The sequence below is a fragment of the Megalobrama amblycephala genome, linkage group LG16 (assembly GCF_018812025.1).
Source record: "Megalobrama amblycephala isolate DHTTF-2021 linkage group LG16, ASM1881202v1, whole genome shotgun sequence".
Classification (NCBI taxonomy): Eukaryota; Metazoa; Chordata; class Actinopteri; order Cypriniformes; family Xenocyprididae; genus Megalobrama; species Megalobrama amblycephala.
This window is the reverse complement of record NC_063059.1, coordinates 1,886,329-1,913,421: the sequence shown is the minus strand read 5'-3', so window position 1 is coordinate 1,913,421 and position 27,093 is coordinate 1,886,329. Positions and strand designations below refer to the sequence as shown.

Genomic DNA, 27,093 nt, shown 5'->3' with positions numbered 1-27,093 from the left:
TTTTGCGTAGGTTACCATAAACACGCTGGCATCTACGCTAATATTAGTCTTTCTGTCTTTCTGTTTATCCCGAGGTTTACCGTAGTCAACCGGATCCAGGCCGTATCCAGATGAGATTGAGGACCGGCGCCTTGACACGACCACAACGCAGCCCTGAAGTATCAGCAGAGATCGAGTTAACTAGATCTTCCACTGTGAAGACATCATCAACACGACAGCCAGTGCCACAGTTCCTCAACAAACCGTCCATACCGGCGTGATGAACACGATCCTGAACTGGATGGAACTGAAATAAATACTTTGCATGTTGCGATCCCATTGGACTTATGATAGCAACCTGAGTCGTAACAAAGCACTATTCGCCAGAGGAGAACTGGCCCCTGACTAAGCCTGGTTTCTCCCAAGGTTTTTCTCTCCATTTTAACACCTGTTTGCCACCTGATGTCACCTGTTGGAGTTTGGGTTCCTTGCCGCTGTTGCCTTTGGCTTGCTTAGTTGGGGACACTTGACATTTGACTTGACATTTGATATTCAACAGTGCTTTGATCTGTCTGCATTGACACTATTCTTTAAGAGCTGCTGTGCAGCCAAAATTATGTACCAGTTATCAATGTAAAGCTGCTTTGACACAATCTGCATTGTAAAAAGCGCTATATAAATAAAGGTGACTTGACTTGACATTTGCAGAAAGACCTAAGACATCGCCAATTATATCATTAAGCAGATCATCAGATAAAGTCTCTGTTGATTGTGATAATGTCCGCTTAGAAGATTTAACTTGTGTTCTCCATTTCTCGTAAATGTAGTTAAACCTTTGTTGAAGTGACAACTTTTGTAGCTTGCATTTCTCTACCCTTCTCTGTTAAAGTTCTGGTTCTTTTACTTCATCTTGACTGCTGTGCCTCTTCTTGCTGGGCTTCAGCACCACCCACTTGGCATTCTTCAGGTTGGTCTTGGGAATTTGCACTATCACTAATACTGTCCCTTACCTGAATTGTGGACACACTTGTAGGGTCTGCACAGTCTCAAGGATGAGCAGGTCCCACCATAAACCGTGTTTAAGTCTCAATTCATGGAGACTTTGGTTTGTAAATCTTACATTGATTCTGGACCGGCAGACACTAATGGATCACGAGACTCTTTTTTATGACTATTTCGATAAGTCCCAAACCTCTCCTCTGTGACTTCAAAGGAGATGCGAACACCACGGATCGGGTTTCGAGGAGACAGGCCTGAATTCCAAACGGTCATAAAAAGGAAAATACACGCACACACCCACAAACACACACACACACATACAAAAGCCCTACATAAAGACTGTATACACAAATATTATACCCGCAAATATGAATGTATCTGCCATTATGGTGCTTGTCGCATGTATGTGTTACTAATGTAGAATCGTAGAATTGACTGTAGTAGGTTAGTTTTCATGTTAAACAATAGTAGTAGAGTATAAAGTGTATCTTCTTTATGTGATGAGAGACACCTGTCGAGTTTGATCTCTCCGTAAAGCTGTGAGTCCGAGCTATTCACCCATGTACGTTACATTTCTGTCAAATGCATTGTTCAATGTTTAATAGTACTATGAAGAAAATGCACCGATTTGACATACCATAAATTAACCCGGGGGACAGGACAAAGGGATGTGGAAAACCGCCAAATTGCAACACTATCATTGGAGGACGTTATCAGGAAGGCGTTCTGGTCTGTTGTCTTTAAAATACCACAACACGCGTCCTTTCGTTGCACAAGTTTCCTGCACAAGTTCCTGCCGTAGAGACGGACTCTCTTCTCTATCTTCCGGTCATCTTACTTCCAGTTAAGCCTTTGTTTGGAACTTCGCTGAGAACCACCTCCTGAAGGACCAACCACCACACTGAGCGCTCCAAAACTCGAAGCACCACAACGAACCTATATGCAAGTATTTGTTAAGATTTTAAATACTGGGTTTCCTTGCTGGCTCTTTAAGGTTAACTGTTGGAATTGGCCATTCTTTGATCATCTCTCTCTTTTCTGCCTTTACTTTCACTTGTATGTATCTGTATCTACTTGTGTACATTTATCCGTATAACCTTTGTATTACCCGTTCTGTATATTAAACACATCATATCCACGCTTTTGTTCACTTGCTCATTCAACAACCACAGAGTCACTTTAACGTTCTGATTCTAATATCCTTGCTTTACGTTTGGATGCTATCCTAGAAATTTATCCTTGTGGCCACAGGATAATATTTCTGTCGTAATAGTCTGTGAACTTACCGGTGTGCTGGACGGACCGGTAGTTCTCTACATAATTATTAAAACAGGACTAACCATATATGTGATTGATTATAATTCGTTGTAGTTAATTCACCATATATGGTTAATTCCCCCTTGGGTCGGTATGTGCATAATAATAATTCATAAGACTATGTGAGTTATTATATTCATATTCCACCCATAAATTGATTAATAACTGTACAAATCGCTACACACTTGACTCAGACATTTTGAATCACTACTTTAAACTGACCCAATTTTGTTAGTAGAAAACATGCATAGGTAATAAAACCTCTAAATCAACTTTAAACACTTCAAATGTAATGTAAATGTCAGTTAAATGTAAATACTTAAAGCAAATGTGATGCTTCAGTAACAGTATTGCACAGGAAATTAAAATGTGCAAAACTGATTATTTCAACTTGAATATTACCTTACAAAATGCACTCAATATATAAAACACTTCGAAACACTCAGAAAACTGATATCAAATGGCAAATAGCCTTCTCTTATTATTTACAAAAACACTTCACATTTAAAATATAGAAAGTTTGATGACTCTTTAAATGTGTCTTTAAATAACAAGCTTAAATTAAATTACATGAGCAAATATGTCAAAACATTTACGACACACACTACAGTAACATACAGTAGCTTCTGTTTACAATAAGAATCTTTTGGCAAACTTCACAAAAAACTTCTTAAGTATTCAAGTTCTTTATGACTTAGTCCATTGCTCCTGATAACTGAATACGTCTTCTTACATTTTTATATGTGTGTGTGGTGCATATGTTCAGCTCATTTGTTAAAAATCTTTATAAATGATCTTTATCTTGATCTATAATGCGAAATGGGTGCTGACATCTTAGTTTGCTCCACAGTTCGCAGAGTCCTGTCAGTCGGATTTACAGAAAGTGAATTCATCAGTTTCTCCCGAAATATATGCAAGTAGGTGTAACGAAGGCGGGACTCAGAGTAAGATCCAAATGCAGCTTTATTAAAAGGTGAGCGTGGTCGTACAGGCAGGGGTCAGATAACAGCAAACAGGTACAGCAAGGAACAGGCAGAATCGTAGTCAGGAACAAGCAGAGGGTCAGGGCTGGCAGATATCAATCACAGGTCAGTATACAAAGCAAAGTTCAGGACAGGCGGCACAGGATCGTAGATGGGAAACAGACAGGCAGACAAGATATAAACGCTTGGAAATGTATCACAGGGAAAACAAGACCTAGCAGTGCGGTGATGTGTGTAAGAGTCTTTTATAGTCCTGGTAATGAGCTGCAGCTGGGTGTGGTGATTAGTGATTAGTGTTAAGTGTGTGCAGGTGAGTGGCAGAGAGGATGATGGGAGATGTAGTCTGGGAACTGACAGGAACAGACGGTGATCATGACATAACGCCCCCCTCCCGGAAGGCGCGTCCTCGCGGCGTAAAAGGAACAGCTAGGGAGGGAGGGTGGGTGCATTGGAGACCTGCATGCAGACAGGAACGGGGTCCCAATGCAGGTCCAGGAACTCGGGCAGCCACGGCGGGTCAGGAGCCTCGGGCAGCCACGGCGAGTCCGAAGTGTCAGCAGGCCACGGGGGATCAGGTGGCTTGGGTAACCTCGGCAGGTCAGGTGACTTGAGCAACCACGGCAGGTCAGGCGGGTCAGATGGCTCGAGCAGCCCCAGCAGGTCAGGTGGTCTGGGTAACCACGGTAGGTCAGGTGGTTTGGGTAACCACGGCAGGTCAGGTGGTCTGGGTAACCACGGCAGGTCAGGTGGTCTGGGTAACCACGGCAGGTCAGGGTCTGTAAACGGCCCTAATTGTTCAAAGGCCAATGACGGCAGTGGCCGGGCTGGGTCCCCACCCACAAGCTCCCCACCCCTGGGTATACTGCCCCCCCCCAAAAAGTTCTTGGGGATTTCAACAGGGTCCATAATAGGTTCGTGGACAGAAGGCCTGGATGGCACCAGCAGGGCAGAACGCTTGGGCGGCGGCGGCAGGGCTGACCAAGGGTGCTCAGTGGCCATATCAGGAGAGCGGACAGCTCGGTGACGGCCTCCGTGGCCGTATCAGGGAGAGCGGGCAGCTCGGTGACGGCCTCCGTGGCCGTATCAGGGAGAGCGGGCAGTTCGGTGACGGCCTCCGTGGCCGTATCAGGGAGGGCAGACAGCTCTGGGACGGCAGCGGGCTCGGGCTGCTCCGGGGCTGCAGCGGGCTCGGGCTGCTCCGGGGCTGCAGCGGGCTCGGGCTGCTCCGGGGCTGCAGCGGGCTCGGGCTGCTCCGGGGCTGCAGCGGGCTCGGGCTGCTCCGGGGCTGCAGCGGGCTCGGGCTGCTCCGGGGCTGCAGCGGGCTCGGGCTGCTCCGGGGCTGCAGCGGGCTCGGGCTGCTCCGGGGCTGCAGCGGGCTCGTAGACTGCTCCTACGTCAATAGAGCTCGAGTTCCTCAACGCACGCAGGACAGCCAAGACATAAAAAGTGAGCACAGCCCTCTGGGCCAAGACAGGACAGACCAGGAGAGCAGGCTGTGCTGGAGCGGACTCACTGGCTGGAGCGGACTCACTGGCTGGAGCGGACTCACTGGCTGGAGCGGGTTCTGGAGCGGACTCAATGGCTGGAACAACCCCTGCATCCTTGAGCATCGCAGGGGCGGCCATCTTGCCGTGGGCACTGGCAAGGCAGCCATCTTGTCCATCGCGTCCAGGGCGCTTGAGTTCATAGCAACCGGCAAACTTGAGAGCGTTGCAAGAGTTGAACGTGAGAGCGTGGCAACCGGCGAATTTGAGTGCGTGGCAACCGGCGAATTTGAGTGCGTTGCAACCGGCAGGCTTGAGTGCGTTGCCACCGGCAGGCTTGAATGCAAAGCGGCCGGCGTGGGTTTTGGAATTCCAGCCGCTCGTGCTGTAGTCAGCGGTGATCAGCCACACTGGAACGCAACCCTCCTCGCTCCCTGACTGATCTAGAGACGTGACGTGTCTCTGGCGATCAGCGGAGACGTGACGTGTCTCTGGGCGATCAGCGGAGACGTGACGTTGCTCTGGGCGATCAGCGGAGACGTGACATTGCTCTGGGCGATCAGCGGAGACGTGACGTGGCTCTGGGCGATCAGCGGAGACGTGACTTGGCTCTGGGCGATCAGCGGAGACGTGACTTGGCTCTGGGCGATCAGCGGAGACGTGACTTGGCTCTGGGCGATCAGCGGAGACGTGACGTGGCTCTGGCGATCAGCGGAGACGTGACGTGGCTCTGGCGATCAGCGGAGACGTGACGTGGCTCTGGGCAATCAGCGGAGACGTGACGTGGCTCTGGGCGATCAACGAAGGCGTGACTTGTTGTTGCGGCCGCCATTTTGTGCGTGTTCTCGGGCATGGCAGCCATTACAGGATTCACCGTGGTGTCGGAATCCTCCGCGACACCCACAGTGAAAGTTGAACCAACTGCGAGCAGGGCAAAGTCCAGGAATTCCATGAACGATCCTCGGGGACCATGGGTGAGTAAATTGTTCTTTAGTGGTTCGTTTAATCCATAAACAAAGAAGTCAATAAGGGCACAGTCCGGCAGATCAGAAAAATGAGCAATGTCCAGGAATCTCTGAATATGTGCCTCCAGGGTGCAGTTACCTTGACGAAGGCTGACAAGGTGCATTGCAGGATCCATGCTGGGACTAGGACGCCCAACAAAGCTGCTGAATCTTGGTGTGGCTAGGTCTTGTTTTCCCTGTGTAACATTTCCAAGCGTTCATCCTGTTTATCCTGTCTGTTACGGTTCCTGTTTCTGATCCCTGTCTGGTTCTACTGTTCGTTGATTGATAGCTGCCTGCCTTTTGACCTCTGCCTGTTCTCTGACTACGATTCTGCCTGTCTCTGATGTTCCTGTTCGCCCCGTTTGACCATGCCTGTACGACCACGCTCAACATTTAATAAAGCTTTGCATTTGGATCTTACTCTGAGTCCTGCCTTCGTTACAGTAGGCCCATTATGTATGCCTGATATGAATAAATGTTGGCCATTATATTTGAATGGATTATTATTGCTGCTTCCACTGATGTCTGACATCAGTTGGGGGACGCAGAAGAGGGGATCAACTCCTGTCTTTGAAGCTTCCAGAGAGCTCCAGACATCGTCTCTACTAAGGTCATTCAGGGGAGCCTAGGTGATAACTAACCTTTGAAGAGAACTGGTTTTTCAACTCTTTGGAGCCGATGACTTAGTTTGAACAACAGGAGAGAAAATGAAGGATTTTATGATGCCTAAATCATTTTGATCATGTCTATTCGTTACGTATTTCCCCCCTTTCGAGCGACGAGGTTCAGGTGGAGACATCGTCGGACGATGGTCAGTTGTATCATGATGGTCGGGTTTCAAGTAGTTCCTAGTTGTCAGTCAGGGCTGCAGTGTTTTCACCAGTCTCACAGGTGGGGTGGTTAGAGACTGTGTACACTGTAAGGTGTTGGTCCTTGGTCAGTTCCATCCTGATCCTGTGCACCTGTTCTTGTCCATGGCAGGACAGAAGTGAGGGAGATGATTTTCAAAGGATGCCATGCATGGTCTTTCATCATCAACAAGTGTGTAGGCTTGCTCTGGATGTACGGGCGTCGTGAGGTGGTTGGTTGGCGGTGACACTTGGTGATATGATGGCTGTTTCTGTGGTCAAGGCTGGTTAGCAGGGATCTGGGTGAGGTCTTAAGTGTTTAGTCTAGTTAATAAAGTCTTGTTCATGTCACACGTAAAGTCCGAGTTTCACGCTCATGTACTGGAGTCCCTATTCATGCAGATCCTGACTACATGCTCTGAGTAGTACTGTACAATAAGATTGTTATTTCCTATAACCTGGAAATGAACATTTCTTAGAATTAATAAACAGTTAACACTGTGTGTTCATTGGACAACAGGTTAATTGATTTTAATATTAATTTTATTATATTAAGTTAATTTTATTAACTGATCCAAATATTTATAATTATAACAAGTTATGATTAATTATTCATATTTATTTTGAGCTAATTTGCTACAATTGTCCTGAGGAGAGAGGCTGATTCCAGCCTGGGACATCCTGGACTGCTCACACATTGGAGGATTTATGATATATTTTTATATAAATAAATTAAAAAATATATATATTTTTTTAAATAGTTTTTTTTTTTTTTTTAATACAAAAACATGTATAAAATGTAAAATTAACTTTATAAAAGACCCACATTTGTAACTTTCATTCATGGGGATAACATGGATAATTTGACATGGTTTAGTGTAAGATTTTTTACTTTTACCAGTAGATGGCTGCAGATCTCTACTATTTGCTATGTTCTATTTGACTAACTGAAAGATATATTTTCACAAGGTTTTTTTTTTTTTTTTTTTTTTTTTTTTTCTGTTGGATTCATATCTAAATATTATGAAATCACAATTATAAAAATAAAAATGACTTGTCAATATTTAGCAATTTTTGTTCTGAAAAAAAAAAAGATTTTTCAATAATGTTTAAATGACAATTTTCAACTTAAAACTGATAACTTTTTATATGCTTTGGGGGCCTGAAAACGCAAACATCTGAAAACGGGTTTCAAAGTGCAAATCTTTGAAGTCAATACCATTATTGTCTCTGTGTAAACTACAAGAAACATGAATTTGTGAGAACTGTGATGTCATGAGTAATACATGTTCATTGGCAGGTAGTGTTTTTCAACAAAGTGACTTGCCAACTACTGACCTGACTGCAGAATTTGAATTTGACAGCGTTGTCGTCTGTACAAGGAAAACAAAATCTTTTCTATTTTTAGTACGTTGACGTGTAAACATAAGACTGATAACTAAAAAAGACAGAAACTCAACATGACTGTGACAGGTAAAGTATTATCTCACAGTACGGAAGTGGTTATAAAAGTGTGGGAAGTGCTTTTTTTTTTTTTATACAACTCTCAGAGGTATTATAATGGGTGTGCAGAAACTGCTAGTGTCCTGAAATCTCTTTCTCCTCAGGACATTCAAACCTGACACAGAACCAATAAAGTTTGTGTGCAGTTTCTTCTCCTCATCCTAATATGGCACTGAGGATGCTGCTTCTATGTCTGTAAATTCAAATACTGTATGCATTGCATGTATCTTTAACTCTTAAAACTGATGTGTTCAAAACAACACAACCTGTGCTATATCTTAACACATTTGTGAGTCTAGTTAAGGACAACATATTTCCGGCTACTTTTAACTCAGGATGTGTTTTATCCCTCTTAACAAAGACAACAGAAAATGACACACAATGTGTTAAAATAGTGATAACACAAATATCTCATCAGAACCACTGCATTATAACATATTTTTCCACTGACATTGTAAATAGCTCTTGTAAGTTAATAGAGCACACACTAAGCAGTGTATGAGGGTGCAAAAAGCCTTCAGCCAGTAACTTCTCTGTAATCCATAAGGTGATGTTACTGTCAAGTGTTCATTTGTGCAATTAAAATCATTTAGCCTGTACCTCTACCTTATAACAACAACTACCTGAGGTGGGATGATGTAGTCAGCAACATCCCAGATCTGTTCACCGAGCTCTGTGGTGTTTGTTTGAGCGATGCCTTTTACTTCAGTTGTGACCGAGCTGAGGACGCTTTCAGTGACCTGGTGGCCTCCTCTCCCAATTATATAGCTATATAAAAATCACATAGCAGAATCAACATAAGTAAACATTACTACTGTATGCTGACGTTCTTTGAAATGAACATGAATGTAATTTGTTTGCAAATCATTTAACTGCATTGAAAATTGCTGACTCTGAATGATTTTCTAAGGTTGTTTCTTAGTCACTTAGCAACTTACCCGAGAAAAAAGATAAATGCCCCGAGCTGATACAGACGATAAATCAGTCCTATTCCCTGGGATTTTACCACTAGTATTCGTGGGGTAGAGTATTGAAAAAAACAGCTCTTTATTCTCTCCATCATTGTGATTGTGGCTGCTTCATTTGGTTGAGATGTCAATCCTCTCACTCACTTTATCTTCTCTTCCTGTTAGAGAAGAAATGACAGAGGTCTGAAACTTTTAGGCATGTACTAACAAGACCACAGAGACACGGAAATGAGCAGTGAAGTGTTTTGAGCACAAGAGAAACATTCAGTTGATAGTAATGTTTTCTTTTTAATTACTTTGGTACAATTTTCACAAGCAACTGGTAAATGTTCATAACTCATAGTACTAATATCACAACAGATCATCAAAAGTGCACTTTTTTCAAACTTTTCGGCATATTTTCAATTGTGTTAGTACAATGCACAAAATCAGAACGTAGCGTTTGAACAACACAAAATAAGTGTTTCATCTATATAAATGTTTCATTCACAGTAACTGCCTTTCATAATGCTATTATTATCCAACTTTTGATTTGCATCTCTTTTCGTTCAGTTTAATACATTTGTCTATTATTAAATCCAACTGAACTTAATGGTTAATCAATGGATCATTTGGTACACCTATAGATTTCTATAGATATTGATTCTATAGGCATAGTTTCTATAGAACTTGTTTGCATTTTCCGATATGGATAACCAAATGTAATTAATTCTTTTTACATTATAAGCAATTTATCTTAGATGATGACCACAATTGTCAAAGTGAGTGTGTGGGTCATGGTACTGTAAACTCGTGGTAAATCCTGCGTTGTGAACCAAATGTCCCCACTAGGTCTAAAATTACTGGTATTATCATCCTTTTGGTTTGGACATTTCATTTAGTTCACAAACACAGGGTTTACCATGATTTTTTTTTTTTTTTTTGGTCCCCTTGAGGAAAGCGACTTTTACAGTTTTTTTATTCGCTTTGGTGCAATTTTCACAAGCAACTGGTAAATTTTCAAAACTCTTAGTACTAATATCACAACAGATCATCAAAAGTGCACTTTTTTCAAACATTTCAGCATATTTTCAATTGTGTTAGTACAATGCACAAAATCAGAACGTAGCGTTTTCACAACACAAAATAAGTGTTTCATCTATATAAATGTTTCATTCACAGTAACTGCCTTTCATAATGCTATTATTATCCAACTTTTGATTTGCATCTCTTTTCGTTCAGTTTAATACATTTGTCTATTATTAAATCCAACTGAACTTAATGGTTAATCAATGGATCATTTGGTACACCTATAGATTTCTATAGATATTGATTCTATAGGCATAGTTTCTATAGAACTTGTTTGCATTTTCCGATATGGATAACCAAATGTAATTAATTCTTTTTACATTATAAGCAATTTATCTTAGATGATGACCACAATTGTCAAAGTGAGTGTGTGGGGTCATGGTACTGTAAACTCGTGGTAAATCCTGCGTTGTGAACCAAATGTCCCCACTAGGTCTAAAATTACTGGTATTATCATCCTTTTGGTTTGGACATTTCATTTAGTTCACAAACACAGGGTTTACCATGATTTTTTTTTTTTTTTTTTTGGTCCCCTTGAGGAAAGCGACTTTTACAGTTTTTTTATTCGCTTTGGTGCAATTTTCACAAGCAACTGGTAAATTTTCAAAACTCTTAGTACTAATATCACAACAGATCATCAAAAGTGCACTTTTTTCAAACATTTCAGCATATTTTCAATTGTGTTAGTACAATGCACAAAATCAGAACGTAGCGTTTTCACAACACAAAATAAGTGTTTCATCTATATAAATGTTTCATTCACAGTAACTGCCTTTCATAATGCTATTATTATCCAACTTTTGATTTGCATCTCTTTTCGTTCAGTTTAATACATTTGTCTATTATTAAATCCAACTGAACTTAATGGTTAATCAATGGATCATTTGGTACACCTATAGATTTCTATAGATATTGATTCTATAGGCATAGTTTTTATAGAACTTGTTTGCATTTTCCGATATGGATAACTAAATGTAATGAATTCTTTTTACATTATATGCAGTTTATATTAGACAATGACCACAATTGTCAGAGTGAGTGTGTGGGGTCATGGTAAACCCAGCGTTGTGAACCAAATGTCCCCACTGGTTCTAAATTTACTGGTATTACCATCCTTTTGGTTTGAACATTTGGTTCACAATGCAGGGTGTCATGACGTGACGTGTTATACTTCATACCTTTTGATAAGGCACTGAATAGATATTATTACAAACATTATGGATTTTATGTCAATTATGTAATTTAGGTAATGTAAGTGTATTTTCTAATGTGGCATCTGTAGCCTGTGATAACTATGATAATGATAATTATTTCAGCATAAAGGGTGATTTGAAACATGTATCTTGCATTGTTTGCTGTTGAATTAACTGAATGGTAAAAGTACTAAACTGAAAGAAGATCATACTGTTGTGTTTCAGTGATTAAACCAAATGTTCCCTTTACACAATGATCTTGTGTTTAAAACAGTGATTATGTAGAATGAAAATATGTACAGCTAGAATGAATGCATGAGATCAGGTTTTGAAACAATGACTAGCTGTGTTACAAGTGTGATCAGTTTGGATTTTTGTACTAAGTGTTTTGAAAATGTACACCTTACTTGTGAAAATAGTACCAAAGCGAATAAAAAAAACTGTATAAGCAATTTACCTTGATAATAATTTTCAAAGTGTGTGTGGTGGTATATGTTTTTGCCAGTCGGAAAGTCTTTATAATGTGACAGATATTTCATTCTGTTACATATCAGCTGCTGTTTTCTTTCCTGCTTTTACAAATCATTTACAGAGGAAAAGCCACTTTAGCTGAATTTTCCTGTTCAGACTGACTGACTTCATCAACAAATAACTTTCTGCGACATGGAAAGAAGCTTCTGGACATAATGGAACAAACAGGTAGCCTTTGATATATGTTATAAGTTTGATATATGAAATGTGAATGTGATATACAACACTAAAACAGTAGTTTAACAGTTTAGTTTAACTCTGTATTTTATAATGGTATAAAAAAAACTCTCTTGGTGTCACTGGAATTTTATGGAAATGTAGAAACTCAGAATAAAGTGAGTAGAATGCCTTCTTGATTTAATAATTGGTCGACTCATGTTATACCTGCTAAAAAACATCTTTCCAAAATTGAAGGATTTATTTTTAAATAATATATTGTAATTGTTGAAAATTAAATATCTGTGGGGTAACAGGGACCGAGCCAGCAACATTTGTTTGTGAAAGCAAAACATTTCAGAGGGATTTTGTCAATTTTGTAATTGCAAATATAGAGAAACTCAAGATCACCTACTTTGGAGAAAATAAAACTGGGAATAAAATTGCAAAGAGAATTTGGGTTTAGAATGAAATGTCTAATCTAATTAATGTTAAAAAAAATATTATTGAAAGTACTGAAATCAAGGAAGTTTAATCCACCTGATTCATAAGTATTCATTATTATAGATTTCCTAATGTAATGTTTTGTTTTTCCAAAGAAAATTAAATAAAGCATTATCCGATAGCTTTACACATCTACAGTGCTGCCAATTTGGGGATTTTGTCGCCATATTTAGCTACTTTCTCATTTTTGCTGTGACTTTTATTAATGTCTTGCGACAATGAGCTATTTTAGCTATTTTTAAATAAAATTAGTGGGGTTTTTTTTGGAATTTTTATTTTTATTTTGGGCAATTTAACCTTGGCATAGTTGGCCGCACCCTGCCGTGATCTCCCGTTTGCACTCAATCCTGCCATGCCCTGCACACTGAACACACAGACATGAGCAGTATATGCATGAAGAGGCTCTCTAAATATAGAGCTGAATGGGTAAAGAGTTATCAGACGGTCTGTCCAGCAACTAATGATGAATATAGTAAACTGTGGACTGTCTGACCAGCATCCCAGTGATAGCCAAGCCCATGCTGCAGAAGGGCAAATGACCCAGAGTTACATTGATCAAGGTGAAAAAAGTAGATGAGTTTTCTAAAGCTTCTGACCTTAGTTTAAACATTAACAAGTGTGAACTGTTATCTATTAAAGACTGTTAGTTACAGCATATTGCTAATATGAAAGAATCAGTGAGATATTTTGGGATTGTTACCATGAAAGATCAAAAATCAAGATGTTAGATAAATTTTGATCCCATTTTTCAGAAGACTAAAACAAAGCTGAATCACAGTTTTTTTTTTTTTTTTTGTTTGTTTTTTTTGAGGGATTTATTACTAAAAGGCAGAGTTTTGTTGTGTAAAGCTGAGGGACTGTCAAGATTAATCTATGCTGCTACTTCACTCGATGTTTCTAAAGAAGATGTGCAGTGTTGCCAAACCCCTCCCTCTGAAAATCTCTAGGACCACCCTCAAAAGTCACAATTTTTCACAAAAAGTCACCAAATATGAAAATAAAGTACAAATAGGTCTGCATATGTGAACATATACATTATATAAATATATATATACTAGGGTGGTCCTCAAGAGAACACTAAAAAGTAAAAAAACTAAAAAGTGGACTTTATTCGGGTGCTTTTGATAAAATGTTTCGCCTTTGCAAGAAAATGATTGGCAAATCCAACTTTATTAACCACTGCCACATATGGGTTAAACATTGTGTTGTGCAAGTATAGACGGTCCATGCATGTGAACCATGACTGTTCACGAGTGCTGCAAATATTAAACTAAAATAAATAATTAAATAAATACATAGTCAAAGCTGATTAACATAAAGGGTTGGAGGCACCTGGGCCATAACAGTTTCAAGTTTCATTTGACAAACAACAAAACTCTGCCTTTTAGTAATAAATCCCTCAAAAAAAAAAAAAAAAAAAAAAACTGTGATTCAGCTTTGTTTTAGTCTTCTGAAATATGGGATCAAAATTTATCTAACATCTTGATTTTTGATCTTTCATGGTAACAATCCCCAAATATCTCACTGATTCTTTCAGCAATATGCTGTAACTAACAGTCTTTAATAGATAACAGTTCACACTTGTTAATGTTTAAACTAAGGTCACAAGCTTTAGAAAACTCATCTACTTTAAATGTGCAGTAAGTGATTTCTGAGAAACGCTGTTGATATTTGAAATGACCAAAACAAACATGCCCCTATCCAAAAGGATCACACCCCTATCTTTATAGCTCCACCCCCAAATTCACAAACACACTATGCAACACAGGCACCTCCCCCATCATAAGTGGACACGCCCCTTACTGCTGATTGGCTACAAGTGTGTTTTAGTACTCTGCCCAATCCACTTTCAACTGTGTTTCTCAGAATTCGCTTACTGCAACTTTAAGAGCAGCTGGGACCTGGTGCAGTATCGTCTGCTAACTGGGATATGAATGCTTTATAGAAATCTAAGAAAAGAATAAATCCATCATCAGTACTTAAATGTGAGTAGTCCAACAAGACTTTATATCTTAGTCCTTCTATGATCAATATTTTATCCCTTAAAACTAATTTTGATCACCAAAATGACAAATTTAAATCTGTGAAAAAATGTCTTCATGCCTTAAAATACCTGAATGTAACTCTACACCCTTGGCTCATTAAGTATATGCGGATCAATGAATAGGCAAATTAGCCCAGCCTCCACTCGCTCATGCCAGCTCACAGATCCACTCGGTCGACTTACTGAGGTAAAAGCTGCACAATGGTATCACTTTTTACAACACCAGTCACATAACAGTAATTAATATGATTAAGCTTTTGCTTGACTGTTATCAAACAGCTGATAATGTGCTAATGTTACACAAACCATTTTCCTGTTCTTCATCTCAGTGTCAGACAGCTGCCTTCTAACAATCAGCATCTTTACAAACACTTGGAATAACTCAGAACATCAGTGGATAAAGGCATATAGTTCATCATAACATCGTAATATACATCATACAACCGCTATATTGCTAAATGATTTTTCATATCAACAGAAAAATATCCCAGGATAACCTGCTTCTTTTGAAACTCCCCTGCTTCAGAGAATAGTAATGATTTGCATCCCTTTGTGATGTGTTTGGTAGTTTGTGACATCAGAAACACCAGTGATTTTAAACTGCGTTTTTGAGACTGTCTTTGGTTCACAGCAATTTTACAGAGAAAATACTCAGCAATGGTGTTGACTTATGAATTTGCACAAGGTTTGTCTTAAAGCATATTACAGTTTCTGCCTATTGCTTGAACACTTTTTGCAAAAATATTGGCTCATTGTGTCAAAACTTCACACACAAGCACACAAGACACAACACTGGGAAATAAACCATTCACATCTATGTCGAATTAAAACTCTGCTATCAAAACCTAACATTCCTTTGTCGAAATGTCACTCTGATGACGAAATGATACACACTTGCATCATATGAATACACTTTCAGATTAGCAGCAACACACTAGTGTACATTATATAAAACACTGCAATTAATTTTCACTGTTTTTATTCAGTTCATCAGTTAGCATTCTGTGAAGCTCAGTGCAACATTACAGTTTTTGTTCTGTTTTTTTTCCCCAACAAAGGTTTTCACAACAACCAAAAATAAAAGTACTGATAGGTTACAAATGACATCAACTCAATACTGCACATCACAGTACTATACTTTACAGTACAGTACAGTAAATGCAGTAACGCAAAAATAATACAAAAATAAAACAAAATACACTACTGTAAAAACGAAAAACAGGCCAATTGTGCGTGGGTGGGATTACAGATCCTGCCATCTGTTTGGGTCTGGCCACAGGATCTCATCAACGTCACAAGCGATATTTTCTCCTGCGAAGCAATGGGGGAAATAACGCCTTGTGTGCCGAATCCATCCATGGATTGACGTTACCTCAATGTTTCTGCATGCCTGTTCCATTGCCTGTAGAAGAGGCATGCGGGTATGTGGTTGACGGTCATATACACGCCATCTCCAAGCGGGAAAAAAAATATTCGATAGGGTTTAGAAATGGCGGGTAAGGGGGCAAATATATAACTTCAAATTGATCATGATTGGTGGACCAGTCCCGGACCAGAACAGCCCAGTGAAAACTAACATTATCCCAGACAACAACAAACCTGGGCTGCTCTGATCTGTCCTGTACAACTGCATCATGAAGTACATTGAGAAATCTGAGTTTATGTTGCGTATTGTGGGGACCTAGTTTGGCATGATGGTGTAGTAGCCCTCGAAGGCTTATGGTGGCACACATTGTGATGTTTCCCCCATGCTGTCCCGGGACGTGCACAATTGCCCTTTGGCCAATTATATTTTACGACCCCATCGTCTACTGTTGAAACCAGCCTCATCAATGTAAATAAATTCATTAGGATACTCCATCCAGTACAGTATTACTGTACTGGATTACATAAATACTGTATTGTAAATGTAAAGGACTGCAACACTTACCTGTACATATTCTTGTCAAAGTCCTTTGACCCTGATACAGTTCCTTTCAAATGGGACCTTGTACAATTGCTTCAATGTGATTTTGTGCTTTACCAAGACATGTCTGATAGTGGTAATGCCTACTCGATTGATGTTGATGAATACTTGCCTATCTGCAAGTATTTGTTTCCGTAGCTGATGGAGACGGATTGCATTGTTTGCTCTGACCATTTCCACAATGGCAAGTTCCTGCTGTTGGGTGAACAGGCGTTGCCAACCACCCCCAGAAGGTCATCATGAGTCTGAATGTCCTTATGATGGATGCAACTGTGAACCGGCTTAGATATGGGTGGACTCTCTGCCTAGCTTCCCTCATTGTCAGGCCATGATTTATCACATGATCCACCAACGTTGCTCTAATATCATCTGAAATATTGTTCCATGCATAGCCAGTCCTACTCCCCTCTCTCTTTGTCTTCCTCTTCTTCTGCCTCTACCTCCATGCTTGCAAAGTTCTCAAAATGGCTCAACTTAGGCCTGTTTGTGGTTGGCTGATTGGTGATCAGTTTTGTAAGTAAGTGTTTTCAGGTGTGTGTCTAAGTTTTTTCAATCACCCTATGTGTTTTGTATTTTGAATAGATGTGTTTTCCCAATGGTACCCATGAGATTTCATTTATGAATGAAGTGTCTTATGTATGAAATAGTGTGTAGTGTGCAGAAGCAAGTGTGTTGCAGAATTGCAACTGAAGTGCAAAGAGGCGCTTTTGTTTAAGGTATGGTTACACTGTGTTTAAGCTTCAAGTTTTGTTACTTTGGTCTAAGCATGTGTCTATAGTGTTCAAGCAATAGGCAAAAACTGTAAAAACACCACATAAACAACATTAAAAGCACAAGGGGGACTTTAATATTCAACAATATTATTGATCTGACTTTACTTACCTTGCTGTATGAGAACGTCTCAGGTTAACGTATGTAACCATGAGAACAGGGAACGAGACACTGCGTTTGAACGCATATGGGGAATGCCATCACGTGAACCGGTGTCTGAAAGCAATTATCAAATCTCACCAATCCTATTGGCCGGTGACAGGCTATGACATCATTAAAGATGTGACCTGGAAGTATAAAAGGAGCACCTAGAGAAGCAGTCAGTACCTTATCATAACTTAGTATGTTCAGCAGACAGCCCCAATGCATGGCAGGTAATGCAGTGTCTCGTTCCCTGTTCTCAGGGAACCATGGTTACATATGTAACCTGAGACATTCCCTTTCGAAAGGGAACTCTACACTGCATTTGAACGCATATGGGGAAAGATACACCCACGCTGCCATGCTTGAGGGGAGTGCATGCCACAAATGGCTAGACAAACATCACAACTAGCAGCTTCAACTGAAGTGCCAGAACCACTCCCCCTACTGGTCATACTTAGCTGTTAGTAACAGCATTCCCTATGGCCAACAGCAATAGCTATAAGCCTCAAAAAGGCTTCCTCAGAAGACCTACCAAGGCCGCTCAAATGCTTCTGGAACCAAGCTTCTTTTCAAAGAAAAGAGGGTACCTTTAAGGGAATGTGGCCAGGGGGCCCGAGGGAACCCTAGCCAGTCACTTGTCAGGGGAATGTACTCAACTGTACCCTGAGGGATGCCTGACCTGGTCTACGTTACAGAAACCGAGTCTTGGCCAACAACTTGTCTGATCACAGAGGCTCCAATCACATTCTTCAGAGAAGATATCCAGTAAGAGTTACTGCAAAAGAGGCAGTAACCAGCTAAGACCAGAGCGTAGAGAGGGGCACCCTGGAGAGTAGGACTCAGCTTAGCACTCTTTTACCCTTACTAATGAGGGGAGTAACACTCTGCTCAATCCTAGGATCTACTCAGTGTGTGATTATTTGCACTGAGGAGGCTGTGCACTCCAAAGGAACTCAGCAAGGGGAGTACATTTAACAGCCTGAGGGCTGATCCTCAATAGGGAGGCCTCAGAGAGGCCTTCAACCACTGACCATCTTAGGGAGCTAAGTACTATGCAGGACAACCCTCAAACGAGGGGAGTACAGAGCTCGACCTAACAGATAAACCATACTGTAGGCACAAAATCATGAAGGCCCAGGAGAGGGCCTGCCACATGACACAAATTCTACATGTGTAGAAATACATCTCAGCAGCCTTGCTAAAGGCCAACATGCACTCAAGCTGCTTAGAGAACACCCAGATATGGGAGGGGGAAGCTTAAAGGGATGCCTGTGAAGGCCGCACACCTGAACAGCTTGCTTGCTGATAAGCAAATCTGGCAGATTAGACTGAGAGTGCCCACATAACAGTCTACCTAACACAATCTGACGAGCAGTGTACTCAGTAAAAACACTTTTTACTATTTAAAGCAAGAGGAGTATAGCATACGCTAACACGCCCTGCAGAAGGCCCAAAAAAGGGTCTACGACTTCCAGACACGTGGCATCAGCTCACAGCAGTGTTCTAAGCTCTAAGGGAGCCAAGTAGAATAACCAAACTTCTCAAGTGTGGTTAACTACATGACCACTAGGTCATGTACTCAGTAAAACACCTTTTACTCTTAACACTCTGGGGTCTGAGGATTTTCGGGGCCCTGGATAAGTTTTGACATGCCCTGACATTTGTGCTTTTTTCAGTTGTTCATAAACATATTAATTGAAAAAGTGTCATTACACTGTATTCAGCACAAACTAGGCTACAATAATATGTGATGAACATGTATGCACATGTTTGTGTTTTCGAAGAAATAATGTTTATGCGTGGTTATTGAAAAAACAAAAAACTTAAGTCACTGAAATAAAGCCAAAAAAATATATTAAATCTGTGTCCACATGTCACGGAGACGAACCCCGTGATTCCCTCTACTGGCCAGCAGAGGGCTCCATCTCCTGAATACTGACACTCACGCATCCACTCATCCATGTATACTGATTCGCACTACATTTCCCATAACCCCGTGCCTTGGACTCTGATTGCTCGCCAGCTGCAGCTCGTTATGAACACTATTTAAGCAGCTCCCAGACACAGTTACTACGCGAATCCATCGCCCACAGTAGATGGCGGTAATGCTCTTTTTAAGATTGCGAACCGCCAATAAAAAACGACTAAGAAGAAGAAGAAGAAGAAGTTACTACGTGAAGTCTTGATCATTGCCCCGGCTGACAATTCTGAGCGTTTATACCCTGTTGGATTATCTGTTGCTGTCTTTGTTTGCTGATCGTTACTGACCCGTTGCTGCCTGCCCACCGACCTAGTGCCTGTTCTTTGGACTGTGAATCTTGCTTGTTACCCTGACCTCCTGCCTGTTTCCGACCACGATTCTGCCTGCTCTTCATTGCTGTGTTTGCTGGTTCTGACCCCTGCCTGTACGACGACGAGTACTTTTAATAAAGCTTGCAAAATGGATCCTATGTCGAGTGATGAGTCATTACACCACAAGACTTCTGGGTATTGGATATTATAGACTAGAGTTTTTGCTTCAAAATTATGTAAAAATTATCCTTCCTACTCGTTCATATAAAACAATATATTGATTTAGTTTTTGTAAGACACTTTTTGTCAAGATACACAGTATGCGTGGAGGCGTGAATCATCATGAATAAAGGGTGATTTACACCTGAGAAGACAAAAGAACCTCTAATGACCTGCATAAATAATGAGCTCTTTCAGTCAGGTAGGCTGTGAAAAAACCCTCTGTGATCATGTCTCAAGCTCATCATGGTTTATATAAAACATACAGAAAAAACAGCTGTAAGGACTTAGCCTATTTATTAGCTCAATTTAATTGTTACAGGGAATAAAAATTGAATCAACTGTAAATGATTCACTGTAAATGATTCAGAATTAATATTTAACACTTCATCAATTATTCGTCCAGCGAAAATTGAGGTTAAAGTATTTTACCAATTCTGGATAAAATATTATTCTGTGGCCAACAGTAACAATATTTTATTATGATTATTATAAGCAAGAGGTAACTTTTAGGATCTTTTGAGTTTAAGGCAGTAATGTGATACACAGCACAAGAAACTCGTATATGTGAAAATCAAAACAAGATTTATTGACTACTTCTAATGATTACAGGAAACTAAGGCTAAACACACACACACACACACATACATACATGCACACACATTCGCGGAGTTGATGAGTTATGAAAAGTCTCAAGTTCAGTGCTAACTTAACTCATAACCTGAGGAAAATCACAAAAGCAGAGCTTTGGCTTGATTCTTTAGGTTTAAAGGAGTTTCACCAGTTTCCAGCAAGAGAGAGAGAAGTTTGCTTGTACCTGCGTTTGCTGTGACAGCTGAGGTAATCGAGTTGTTCCGTGACTCGTGTACAGCGGAATCCCGTTCTGGATTGGCTGTCTTTCAGGTGACGTCTTCTCGGGAAAGCCCTGTGGGTTGCGCGGAAGCTTTGAAGGATGCTGCTGGCTGGTGCAACGCGCTGTTCTGAGCGTCTGGCTTGAGCGGCTCTCTTCTTGGGAGACTTTGGTCAGATATTTCACAGAGGGTTGCGGAGTCTGGATGTGACGGCTGTCGAATGATCAGCGGCGCAGCTCGTGGTTGAAGTCGGGTGTTAGATGGAAAATCAGCCCCGGTCAATCAGTTATCAATGACCCATGCGACTTTTCCGCCGTGGTCAAAGTAGCGGTGCTTCGGCTACCGGGCTTCAACGACTGTGCTTCAGTCCGGCTTCTGACCGATTTCGAGCGATTTCTGACCGACTTCTGACTTCCAGCTCTAGCTTGTTTGGACAGCATAGTTTTAAAGGAGCGATCCTCCAATGAGACGTTGCTACGGAGATTAGACACGCCTCGTCTATCCATGGGTTTCAAAGACGTCACTTCCGCTATGTCCGCCGCCATATTTGTGACCGGTCACAGCTGCGCGCTCTGTTTAAGTCTATGGTGACAGCAGCTACAACTAGCAGAGGAAGGCCAACGAAACACTCTCAGAAGGTTCACAACAAATTTACAATATGTCTGGGATATGTGGTGCTGTTAGCCGTTTTAACAGTCGTCAGAACTACACATTTATTTGATCCCAAAGGAGTTAGATCGGCAGAATTATTGGCTTCATTCAGAAGGGACCACACCACTGGCAGCCAAACAGCAACGCACAACATTAATAACTGCTGGGACTGTCATTTACGTAAGATTATAATTGTATACAATATTGTATTAAAATATTGTGAATTCTAGTTGCTGTGTTTCGGCGTGTTATTACAGGATGAACAAATTCACGACACGAGCTGACTACATTACTTAGTTCAAGTACATGCGTGCATGATTTTGTGCAAATATAAGTTGTAATTTTATGTCTATCTTGTATAAATATATATGAATTACCCTATATAGGATGTGTTCCGTTGAGTTAATTAACTTTGTTTACGGGTTTTTATTCTCTTCAGCTTCAGCGTGCGCAGCTCAAACAGCAATGATTAAGTCATTAAAATGTTTACAGTAATATTAAAACTTTCATATTTTTTAAAAAAAATAATACATTATTTTTAATAACTAGCTCTTATATTGTTCTTGTATTATATTCAGCAACACATGGTTTGATTAATAAGGATCACGAACAATAACAGATTTTTTTCTCAAATCATCTCATTTTGATTATTTGAGCTGCGCGCTGAATGAACATCCGTAAAATGAAGCGCTTTAAGTTAATTAACTCAAAGGAACACATCCTATATAGGGTAATTCATATATATTTATACAAGATAGACATAAAATTACAACTTATATTTGCACAAAATCATGCACGCATGTACTTGGACTAAGTAATGTAGTCAGCTCGTGTCGTGAATTTGTTCATCCTGTAATAACACGCCGAAACACAGCAACTAGAATTCACAATATTTTAATACAATATTGTATACAATTATAATCTTATGTAAATGACAGTCCCAGCAGTTATTAATGTTGTGCGTTGCTGTTTGGCTGCCAGTGGTGTGGTCCCTTCTGAATGAAGCCAATAATTCTGCCGATCTAACTCCTTTGGGATCAAATAAATGTGTAGTTCTGACGACTGTTAAAGCGGCTAACAGCACCACATATCCCAGACATATTGTAAATTTGTTGTGAACCTTCTGAGAGTGTTTTGTTGGCCTTCCTCTGCTAGTTGTAGCTGCTGTCACCATAGACTTAAACAGAGCGCGCAGCTGTGACCGGTCACAAATATGGCGGTGATAGAATACAGTGACGTCACATGAAACCCATGGATTGTCTATTGATCACATCGCGTGATATCTGTGGAACATTCTCCTGTTTTATTAACAACTTTATAATGTTTCTTAATATTTTCCTGATACTGAATTTCAATGTTTCATTCACACAGAATTACAGAGAATTATAAATTCTGCATTTAGAACTCAAACATGACACACTTCTTACACACATATTATTAGACTGACCTAATTAAAACAATGATTACCAGAGAAAGAAGAGGCATACGGGAATACAAACATATACTGCATTGACTCCAACATGTTAGTAATCACATCATAGCAAATGTTATTCTGGATATACTTAATACTTTAAGTAATCGACAATTGTCCCTTTTGAGATTCAAGATTGAGTCCTTAAGCATAGTTTAAACTTTGACCGGAGTCACGAGTGACCGGGTCACGATGGATTGCTCAATACAAGGGAGGTATTGATAGGACAGATTCGTCTTTAAATCCGTTGATGGGTGTTTTCCTGTTCCGTCCGATAATACAAGAGGGTTTTGTGAGAGAATCAATAGATTTAATGTGATCAGATCCACGTGATGGGTTCTGATTAGTTTATTGCTGATGAGCTAAGAAGTCCTTTAGACAGAGTCCTTTGTTAAAAGAAGTCACGTCATCACTTCTGTTAAGGCTAGGTGTTTCCTGTCAGGAAATGGATCTTTTGGACCAAATGAAGCTTTGTTCAATCATGTTGTTCATTGATAAAGTCATTGGTAAGTTCTGTCGAGCGAGGCCCTACACAGCAATACTGTGAAATATTATTACAATTTAAAATAATGGTTATAAAATAATTCTATTATATACTTTAAAATATAATGTATTTCTGTGATGCAAAGTGTCTGAAAAATTATGTTACCTCTGTGGCATTTCATATAACAGTATATTCCAGGAACTAATGGCATGTCTTCCAGAGGTCGCTAACCATCGCTTTAACATACAGATAAACACTTTTTAAGACAATAAATACACGATTGAGACGATGTATACATGTATTGCCTCAGAATTTGCGTCTGAATAGCACTCATTCCGTGGGTGTGGCTGCATTAGCGGATAATGAGCTGAATCATGGGCATCTGACATGTGTCTCTTTTCATACAGATTACATAAACAGAGAATTTTTGTTTTCGATTTGACTTACACGATTTAAAACCTGACATTTCAGCGTTTATTTAGACATAAGTCTAATTTTTTTGTGATTAGTATTTACTACGTTTTTTGTGATTAGTAATTCACTAAGATCACGCATCATGTTAGTTTTCTTTATTTTGCAAAAAGCACAACATTTTGTTTTTACTCTGAGTGTACACAAATAAAACAAGATATTATATCGTTTCAATTGATATATTATTTATGTCTCTATGACAAAAAATGACAGAGTATTTTAAGTCTGTTTTGCTGCAATGTGAAAAAAATCCTACAAAACGCACCAGCGCGTTTCCCGACTCCAGAAAGTTAAAGCAAGAGGAGTACAAACCTACACCATCATGCTCTGAAGGAGGCCCAAACGAGGCCTACAACTCAGAATGTCACTTGGCACCAGCTTCTAGTGGCAATTACTAAGCTCTCAGGGAGCCACATATAGAACCACACTATTCAGTGAGGTTAACTATTAGCTCAACCTGACCTTAATTCCAATCAACACATTCCAACAGGCAATGTACTCAGTAAAGCACTTAACACTCTTAAGGCAAGAGGAGTACAAAAAACTCAGAAAGAGGCCCAAACTTGGCCTACTACTCCAGGAGACATGGGTGTCAGCCAGGGGCAGTGTCAACAACCATAATAAGCCTGCACCATCATGTTCTTAGAGGAGGCCCAAACTGGGGCCTATGACTCCAGAAGACATGTGGCGTCAGCTAGTGACATCTGTCTAAGCTCTAAGGGAGCCTAATCTGAGAACCAAACAATAAAGTGTGGTTACCTATCTTAACTCAACCTGAGCTTAAATATACACATTCCAACAGGCAATGTACTCAGTAACAAAATAAATATGTTACCATGCTCTGAAGGAGGCCCAAAACTGGCCTACCACCTCAAATAGACACGGACATAAACCTGTGGCAGTGTCTATGTTCTAAGTGAGCGAAACTCTGATCAAAACATCCACCAACAAGAGCTTGTGACACAACAAGCTACAGTGCTTAGAAGGAGGCTTATCTCACGAAAGCCTTCAACTCCAACAATGCAAGCAATTCTTGTGGCAGTGTTTAAACTCTAAGGGATATAAAAGAACCAAACTGAATAGTGAGGTTCCCAAAGCAAACTCAACCTGAGCTATGCATTCCAGCAAGCCATGTACTCAGTAAACACCTTTACACAACACAAGGGGAGTACAAATTAATCACCATGTTCTGCAGGAGGCCATAACCAAGCCTACTACTAAAGAAACAGGTGCTAACCTGTGGCAGCAATAACCTGTGTACAGCTCACATTGTGTAGGGCAAAAACTAGAACTTAAAGCATAAAAGTGATGCTTTATTTTTCATTCATACCACCAACCAGAAGTTCACACATCTGTACTGAACCCTAGGGAACGGGAGCTAGATAAAGCTAACACTGTTACACTCAAAATTGAATGTTAATTCAAGGGGTTCAGGGGAAAAGGTGAACAAAATATGAATGAAAATTCTAGACAAGTGGGGCCTATGCAACACTAGCATTCTCTTATCCACATGATAAGGGGCCTACCACCTGAGACAACGGCACCAGGGAAGCTAATAATAGCCTGCTACCTTAGCTGCTATCTGTCTTGCACCTACACTAAAGGGGTAAAGGGCTTTTGGCCTGACAAGAGGAGGCAAGAACTATGAAAACAATACAACCTGACAAGGGAAGTAATGAAAAAAGGGGAAATGCTTTAGCAATCACCTAACCCTACACCATGTTCCAAATTGTTATGCAAGTGACATATCAGTAAGATTTCAGTACAATAAACATTCAGATTTTAGTTTTTCTAAGAAAATGTTTGTTTGTTTATTTATCCATGTCTTTTTAGATAACTGTCTGAGATCAATCTCAGACAAAATAATTTGCCAGGTCTATGGAAGCCCTACTTAGAGGTTGTTCCACATTATTCAGCAAGTCACAGTTATCATCCAATATGGAAGGAAAAAAGATTTTTCTGAAGATGAAAAGCATGAAATGGTCCAATGTTGTGCAAAAGGCATGAAAGCAACTAATATTGTGTGAAAACTGAATTGAGATTATCAAATTATCATAAGATTTGTGAGTGATTTACAGCACAGCAGTACTCGGTCAGATAAAGGCTTATTAATGAAAGTTCCTGTCAAAAAGAAATAAATGTATTAAAAGGGCAGCTATAAAAAAGCCAGTGATGAGCAGCAAACAGGTATTTGAAGCTGCTGGTGTCTCTGGAGTCTCAAGAAGCTCTCCATGCAGACCGACAGTTGTGCGTAAAGATGCATTTTAGCCACTACTAACCAAACCTCACAAAGAGAAACATTTACAGTGGGTGTAGAAATACATTTTCAAACAGTTTTATTCCTGTGGTGTTTTTTTTTTTTTTTTTTGCAGCATGGGATAGTGCATAGTGCATTGTATTTCAGAAGGCACTATCCTCCTTTTTATTCTATAGCTGAAAACGGCCAGTTATGAACTCTACATATCTTGGAAAAGTCATTTTAATACCCTCAGAGACCCTAAAGGGACCTTCCATCTCGCTTCCCAGTATTCCAGCCCAAATCATCACCCACTAGCTCCCTGCTGACGTCACAGTCTTGTTGGAACGTGGTGGCCATTCACCAACCATCCAGAAATCCATCTGTTTAGACCATCCATTGTAGTACTGTCACAGACACGCCAGGCTCCAGCACCCTCCAATCACAGCGCACTCCCTCTCCGGAATACTAACCACCATCACCTCCACCTTACCAGCACACTCATTACCAGCACTACTTAAGACACACTCACACACAGTCACATTGTCCGGTCTCGTTTGCATCTAAGGACTTACCTGTATGCTTGCCTCAAGGACTCCTCTTGCTACTTACCTGTACTCCATGTACCCAAGCTCTGCTCCTCGTCTTCGATCTGGTGTGAAGTGTTGTCTGAAGTCATCTACTCCATTCAGCAAGTATCATTCTCCATTGTCACTCTGCAATCACAAAAGGACTGTGTCATTCTCCATATCATTCATCTGTCACGAACTTGCAACTGTTTACTCACCTGTTGTCCTCCTGATACTCTGCTTGTGTTCAATAAACAACCTGTTAACCTATCTTCTGTCTCTCGACTGGTACTATTGTAACAGAAGACCGGACCATAACAGCGGAACACAAGCATGAGTCAACCGGATCCCTTCCAGGAATTGGTGGATGCGTTTCGCCGCACT

The 27,093-nt window shown here is 40.4% G+C and overlaps 1 protein-coding gene across 1 annotated transcript in view; it reads right to left on the bottom strand.

The window, feature by feature from the left end:
- LOC125249482 (P2X purinoceptor 4-like) overlaps positions 1-26,819 on the bottom strand; it is a 33,481-nt gene extending 6,662 nt beyond the window's left edge. Inside the window, exons 1-4 of the mRNA XM_048161782.1 lie at positions 26,753-26,819; positions 26,634-26,653; positions 9,233-9,246; positions 8,744-8,888 (exon numbers count right to left, since the gene is read on the bottom strand). Of these exons, the coding sequence (XP_048017739.1) occupies positions 8,744-8,888; positions 9,233-9,246; positions 26,634-26,653; positions 26,753-26,819 (246 nt within the window). The remainder of the gene's footprint in view (positions 1-8,743; positions 8,889-9,232; positions 9,247-26,633; positions 26,654-26,752) is intronic.
- Between the last annotated feature and the right edge of the window lie 274 nt (positions 26,820-27,093).